The following is a 7,587-nucleotide window of genomic DNA, read 5'->3' on the forward strand; positions in this document are numbered from 1 at the left end:
AGGTGCTCCACATACCTTGGTGCTCCACATACCTAGGTGCTCCACATTCTCATTTTACAGATGGGAGGACACACGCTTAGGGAGGATGGAGACACCTGTCCATCAGGCTTTGGATCTGTACCAACTTGACTTAGAAGCCTTTACAAGAAGGGAGGTCTCTGTCTGAGTGGACATCTGCCACCTTCCTTCGCCTGTCACTAATGCTGACCGCGCAAGCGCCTTGTGGACCGGCACCGTCTCGGAGGGCCTCCAACCTTGTGCCACCTTAGGCGGTGGGTTTGAGCTGAGGTGGTGGCGGCGGCAGACAGATTCATCGGTAACAGGCAGGGGTAGGGTGTGATGTATTTGAAAACATTGGGCGGAGTGTAATTATGGTGATAGCGGTAACTGGTAACTCATAGCCGGCGTCCCCGTAGGCCGAGGCTGATGATGAAGCTCTTCTTTGCTTCATTTGTTTTCGGTAAGTAATTTGCTTTCTCCAAGGGAGCCACCCGCGAGGAGGGAACTCTGACTCCACACCCGGCATTTTCTCTGGAGCAGTTTTAAAGGCCGCAGGTCCGTGGGTGAGGGAGGCTTTCCACCAGAAAGATGGACGCCTTGGGTTCAGGTTCGGCACTGCTTGGAGTGTCCAAAGACGCCTGTGCTTTTAGGGTGAGACTAAAAATCCTCCAGGGGAGGGCTTCCAAGATGAATTCCCTCACCAGCGCGTGCTTTTCTCTATCTCCATTCGGGTCTGCTTCTGTTCCCTGATGGTGCTGTGGTCCCGCCTAACCACGACGGCATATGGCTGCCCGCTTACTCCTCCCCCTCCCCCAACGCTGTACGTCCGTTACCTTTGACAACTAGGCCTTTGCCCCGACTTTATCCCAAAGAAAGAACAAACTGATTCTCATGACCATCCTTCCCTGACTGGATCTGTACCCCCAACCCCACCCTGATGCTTTTTTGAGCCAGGGTCTTGCTACGTAGCCCAGGCTAGCCTCAAACTCAAGATCTTCCCGCCTCATCTCCCGAGTAATGAGATTATATGGATACGCTACCACGTTTATCCTGTGTTTATATTTCTCTGACGTTTTCTGAAGTGCTGGGGATGCAGCCCGAGGCTTTGCACACCCTCGCCAAGCGCTCTACCCCTGAACTGTCTGTAGCTCAAGACTCCCATTGCTTTGTTCCTCCTTCATTTAATTTTGACAACTCCACGCCTGTATACAATGTGTCTTGATCATATCCTTTCCAATCCCCTCCTCTCGGGCCTGTAACTTTAAAACTATGCTCTCCCCTTTGCCCAGGAGCTCGGTGGCCTTTGCTCTGGCCCCTCCCTGCCTAGTTCTGTGATTGGTGGCCGCCAACTTCACCAAGCCGCTGTTACCAACCGGGCTTCTATTTCTACCTACCTGTGCTCCATGAAACGAAAGACACTCAGACAGTTTTCTTACTTTAGAATTTGCCTACTAGCACAGTTGCTGGGCGCAGAATCTCCTGCCTTAAACTTACCAGCTAGCCTGTATCTACTAGCTTCTGCTGACCTCCTTGGCTATCCGCCAGTGTCGGAGTCCAACGGTGCTAGCTTCCCCAAGGTCTTACATGACAGCTGTGTGCTTCTCATTCCAAAGCCTGTCCAAAATGCGCTCTCTGCCCCCCCCCCCACTTCTTTCCCTGTATCTCCTTTTCCTCCTGGGACCCGGAAGTCCCACCCGTCCCTTCCACCCAGCAATTGGCTTCCTGGCCTCCTTTATTGACCAAATCAAGAACCAATTAGGGAATCAGACCTTACTATCAGTGCTGCCCCCTGCACTCCACCCTAGACACCCCTCAATATGTCTCTTCTAACCTCTGTGTTCTCTCCCTCCCACGCCCCCTTTCATAACCCACTGAATCCCTGACGCCACATTGGAACGTTGACTGATCTCCATGTCTGGCTCTTGCTCAGATCTTATGCGTGTTGCCATGACAGCACTAGGTTTCAGAGTGTAGCAGCCGTGTAGTAGCCACGAGGCAGCAGTTCGAGGCGCCCCGCCACACCCTCCAGGTCTTACATTCTCTCTGCCCAGTCTTTTGGCATGTTCCGCGAGCCTTTGCCGGGCATCAGTAGCGCGTCTAGCACCCAACAGCCGTTTGTCCTCCGGTTCTGAGTCTCTGGATTGACTACTGCCCTCTGTGGAAGAAGCTTCTCTGGCCGACATCGAAAGCAGCGCTGTTTTATGTAAACACCCCCCCCAGCACTGTTTTATGTAAAAACCCCTAATTTTTTTTTTAATACTTAGGTCTTCAGGCTCTCATTGAGTGCATAGTTTACACGTATTCATGAGGAAGGTGGGTGACAACAGGACCCCAGGCAGGCAGAGTGGCAATATGTCAAGGTGGCTGCTTTTGGAAGTTAGAATCATCTAGATGTAAGCAGTCTGAGTCACCTGCTGCGTGCCTGTTGGCTTTAGGCTCTCTGATCCCTGTCCTTTTATTTGTGACGTAAAGAAAGTAGCTCCCACCTCGAGGGGTTGTTGCAAGAATCCAGGCCAGTTGCACGAGCGCATGCACAGGCACACACACACACACACACACACACACACACACACACACACAAAGTACACAGCTCAGGGATTGGCTTGATAGTTGGTAACTGCTATCGTGGCAGCCATCGCTCTTTGACTGACACCCTTTAGCTGCCCGAGGAATTAAGATGACATACCTGGGGGCTTTCCTCTGTATCTCGTTCTCCACCAACATGGTTCTTCGGGCGTCTTCCTGGACCATCTCCAGCAGCTTCTGCAAGTCTGATGGGAACAGGAAAGGTTACCCTTGACCTGGAGACAGGATGGTACATGGATCTCATGCCTGGCCTGGGGATGCCTCTGCCTGTGGGAACCAGGGGCTCTGTCAGGGATCCTACCTGCTGCTAGAAGGGGCAGTTCCTAGGGTCTGGCAGGTTACCTATCTATCTTAGCGTTTTTATTCCTACACAAACCATCATGACCAAGAAAAAAGTTGGGAAGGAAAGGGTTTATTCAGCTTACACTTCCACATTGCTGTTCATCACCAAAGAAAGTCAAGACAGGGATTCAAGCATGGCAGGAACCTGGAGGCAGGAGCTGATGCAGAGGCTTCGGTGGGGTGCTGCTTACTGGCTTGCTCCCCATGGCTTGCTCAGCCTGCTTTCTTATAGAACCCAGGACCACCAGCCCAGGGATGGCTCCGCCCACAATATCCTCCCCCATCAATCACTAACTGAGAAAATCCCTTACAGCTGGACCTCATGGAGGCATTTTGTCAAGGGAGGCTCCTTTCTCTGTGATAACTCCAGCTGTGTCCAGTTGACACACAAAACCAGCCAGGACACTACCCGACCACCACTCCTTGACTTAAACCCGCCCTATGACTTTCTATTCTTTTCCCGGCAACAGGGCTCCACCTGACTGAACAAGCCTTGAAAGGTCTTTTAAGACGGATTATTTTTTGCACCTGGTGTCTACCTGTTCCTGTGTGTACATGTATGTGGACATAACACGTGTGTACATACGTGAGATCGGAGGTCAAAATTGAGTGTGTTTGATCTCTACCTCAGTTGAGCCGAGGGTCCGTTTCTGAAGCTGGAGCTCACTGACTGAGGAGACTGGCTGGCCAGCAAGTCTTTGTCCTGTGTTTCCCTGCTGGGCACTGAGGTTGCTGGCAGGCACCACCACGCCTGGTTTTTTATGTGGGTGAGGAGATTGAACTCAGGCTCTCATGCTGGCATGGCAAGCAGTTCACCGACTGAGCCATCTTTCTGCCCCTCCTAAGGATCTTACACTGTGCTCCAACCAGAGAAAGCTGTCTCAGGTTCTGACACGAAATGTTGTTTGGGGAACTTGGACCGATTATTTTCCAAACTGGTGATTTGCGGCCTGAATCCAGACCAAAATTGCACTTTGCGTGATTTGAGCACAGCCTTGGAAACCCAAGCTTTCGCATAAACATCCAGACCCCCCTAATTCCTTCTGAAAGGATCTAAGACATGACCGCGCTGTCCTCGTTTCTGCCACACACTGACTGGGTTTCAGACAGGCTTGTGATTTCTAGCTCACACCACCGTGTCAGCTGACCCTCATCATGGTTCCCTGTGTTGGAGGTTTGGTTTCCGGTTTCCGGTTCCCGGCGCTTTGGGAATGCTGCCACGGGTTTTCAGAGGGCTAACTTCACCAGTGTCGAGTCCATTCTGGATGAGCTGCCAGAAGACGGGGTGCAGCCGGAGGAAATGGGGTTATGGGACCATATGTCTTAGAGGGCTTGTTCTAGCCTCTTTCTTTCCGCTCACGGGGGCCCCTTGCGACCTTGAGGTGGGAGCTCCTCGTGATGCTTTCCCACACCACGCTCCCGGAAGTGCTGATGCCGGTGAAATCCCTGCAGCTCAACAAATCCCCCCTCTTTCCAGAAGTTTCCTGAGGTGTCTTAGCAATAAAGAATGATGGAAGCAACTTTGACTTTCGTACTTAATGTGTTCTGTTCCATATACTTTGCGAACACTTTTTGATGCCTGGCTCCCGCGAGTTGGATCTTGTCTCTCAAAAGTTAGGCTGAATTCCTAATCTCCAGGGCTCCAGAATGTGATGTTGATCGGGAGCAGTTACGGTAATTGTGATCCGTAAGGATGAGGTCACGCTGGAGGGTAGCGTGGTAGGCTCTCGTGCTAGTGTGACTGGTGTCCTTGGAGGAGAAGGAGGGGACACATCAGGGTGACCATGGCCGTGTGGTGCCAGATACAGAGGTGAGTGGCATGTCTATGAGCAGAGGGATGTCAGCCTTCCTAGCATCTGCCAGCTAGAGAAGGCTAGCAAAAGGAAGGGCGAGCACCTCTTCATTGAACCCATGGTTTTGGAAGCCAGGTCCCCACAACTTGGAGGTAATAAATTATTGTTGTGTTAAGCCTCACATACTGGCGTCCCTAGGAAGTCACAGGCACTCTAAAAATTTAGAAAATATGATGCAGGGTGAGCTGTGTGTTTCACAAAAGACGAGGGCGGGGTGTAAGTGAGCAGCGGTGTTTTACAGGGTCACACATTTGGTTGGTAACAGACCACCGGGAAATACCTTGTCGGGAAGCATGTAGCTGTCCAAGGTGCTGAACCATCGTGTGGTTGGGGACAGTACAGGGGAGAGAGGGAGAGAGAGGGAGGGGGAGGGGGGGGGGGAGAGGGGAGAGCGAGCGGGCGGGAGGGAGGGAGGGGGCCCGCCTTGGCACATGGGGAGGAGAAAACACAGCTGGGCAGAGCCACTGACAGAAGGGGAGACTTCTGAAGTAGTTTTCAAATAATTTGGGGAAGCAAAAAGGAGACAAGGAGAAATTAATGAAATGTGAGCATTTGAAGGGAGAATTGTAAGACTGTGCTCTTGATTTTGCCTCAGAACAGACATATTCCATGGCTGGCTTCATTGATGTACATCTATCGATATGCATATATATCATATATAAAAGATATATCAGTGTGTATTATCAATATATGTTAATATATATTAACATACACATATGTATTTACTTATATTTGCTTTATGGTCCCCTTTGAAGGGCGTGCAGCAGATGGTATCAGACACCTCTCTCCTCACAGCCCCAGGCCTAGCAGGAGGAATGAGTTGGGCTTTGGGGGAGGGGTCAGTCAGGGGAGAGGTCGCAACCCTCTGCCCCCGGGGGTCTGCACTACCTAAGGGTCATTATGCAGCTGCTCTGGGTGGGAGTCAGGAATTCAGCATCAATGTGAACGGGTTTTCAAAGGCGAGGAGAGGCTGGGGAACTAATCTGGCTCTGTCAAGGCTGTGGCAAAGGAGGTGGGGCTGAAGATGTAAATAGGAGAGAGGGGAGGGGCTGAAGGAGAGAGCCCGCCCCCAGAGACAGACCCTGGTGGAAACCTTCCTTAGCAGTGGCTTCACATCTAGTGTGTACCAGGCTGAAGGCTTGGAACAACACACCCAGGCCTGCATGAGTCTGATCGCCCTTCATCTCCAAAGCTCTTTAATCTTGGGAACTTTTATTGGGTTTGTTTTTGTTGTTTTTCATCTGGAAGGGGAATTTTTTTTCCAGTTCATTTTCCCTGCATCCTTTGCAGTTAGGTGTCGTCCTATGACTGAGAGATCTAGGCAATGAGGTTTTAATATTCTCTCTCCTCTTCCTCCCTCCCCACCTCCTCTCTTCCTCCTCCCTGTGTGTATGTGTGTGGAGGTCCGAGGGAAATCTTGGAGTCCCCATCTTCTTCCTCAGGACCCTTCTCAGGCAGTCAGGCTTGGTAACAACTACCTTTCACTGCTCGGCCTCTTTACCTCCTTGAGGTTTTGGAAGTGCGGTGTAGAGGGGCAGAGAAGGTTGCTTACCACCTCTGGGTGTGGGTGCTTTTATACCCTGTCTGCTGCCTTCTGCTTCAAACCTGGGACATGGGTATGGTAGTTGGAGCTCTGGTGGCTACTCTGGGCCATGAGGTGATATTGGGGTTGGCCAACTGAAAAAAAAAAGTGGAGTAAAGCAGATCTGTGGTGACACTTATCTGTGGTGACACTTTTGAGCGTCATTTTTATCCACCCTTGCTTGCTTAGCCTTCTTTAATCTGTAGGAAGGTGTAAACTTTGATCTTTTTAAAGTCACTGTTTCCCCTCCACCCCAGGCCTCTGTGTCAACCAAAAGAAGTGCCTCTTTGACGCCAGGAGATAAAAACAGTAAACTAAAAGTATGTCTTCAATAAGGCCTGCTACAAAGTATCAAGACAGAGGACCTGGTTGGGTTGGGTCAGGCTTCACAGGGAAAAGATGCACTGGAATTGGGGCTTGAAGATTAAGAGAGTATCTACCAGCTTCAGGTGTGTGTGTGTGTGTGTGTGTGTGTGTGTGTGTGTGTGTGTGTGTGTTGGGGGGGCGACAAAGGAAGTGACGTAGGATGATGCTCTTCCTGAACAGAAGGTCAGCTGGTGAGGCTGGGCTGCTCAGGTGAGCCAGCAGATGCCAGTTATTAGCATCCCAAATAAGGTGTCTTGGAGGCCACGGGCATGACTGAAAGACGCTCAGCTTGGGGTGGAGGCCAGGAGGTCACTGTGTCCGGTATCTAACTCTCTGGATCAACGTGGAGACAAATCAGCGAGTAGGGGCAGGGCAAGCAGCTGAGTCTGTTAGAAACTGTCAAGCCTCGATCCCCCTCCCCAGCCTCATCTCTTCAGGTCTCAGCTCAGTGGTCGGAGGCGAGAAAGGCTTCTGTGGGCCAACCTTGCTTGAGTTGCAGCCGCTCCAAGCTGGCGAGAAGACCAAGCTCTCTGGATCAACACTACCACTGTCCTCTGATTACTGGAGATCTCAGTCATCTTGTGCCTCATGGCTTCCTTGTTTTCCCGCCTGAGTTTTCCTTCTTAAATGTGTGATCGCCTCATTCCTCTTATCATGGGTGCTCAGTACACACTCACTGAGGGAGGAAGCTTCTAAAGTTCTGGAGAATCGATGTTTTGCTCCTTCTCTGCCTCTGCCCAGAGAGCAGCTTTGAGTGTTCCAAGTCTCCCTTGGGCCCCCATTGACTTGTCCTGACTCCTCCTTGGGCCCCCACTGACTTGTCCTGACTCCTCCTTGGGCCCCCATTGACTTGTCCTG

General features: G+C 51.3%; 1 protein-coding gene across 2 annotated transcripts in view; it reads right to left on the reverse strand.

Annotated features, from left to right (window-relative positions):
* The window catches only part of Ccdc60 (coiled-coil domain containing 60), a 169,910-nt gene that overhangs the window by 14,079 nt on the left and 148,244 nt on the right, over window positions 1–7,587 (reverse strand). For both annotated transcript variants that reach the window (XM_028765524.1, XM_028765523.1), the window contains exon 8: window positions 2,687–2,771. In XM_028765524.1, coding sequence (XP_028621357.1) covers window positions 2,687–2,771 — 85 coding nt within the window. The remainder of the gene's footprint in view (window positions 1–2,686; window positions 2,772–7,587) is intronic.

Source organism: Grammomys surdaster, unplaced genomic scaffold, assembly GCF_004785775.1.
Source record: "Grammomys surdaster isolate TR1022 unplaced genomic scaffold, NIH_TR_1.0 164, whole genome shotgun sequence".
NCBI lineage: Eukaryota > Metazoa > Chordata > Mammalia > Rodentia > Muridae > Grammomys > Grammomys surdaster.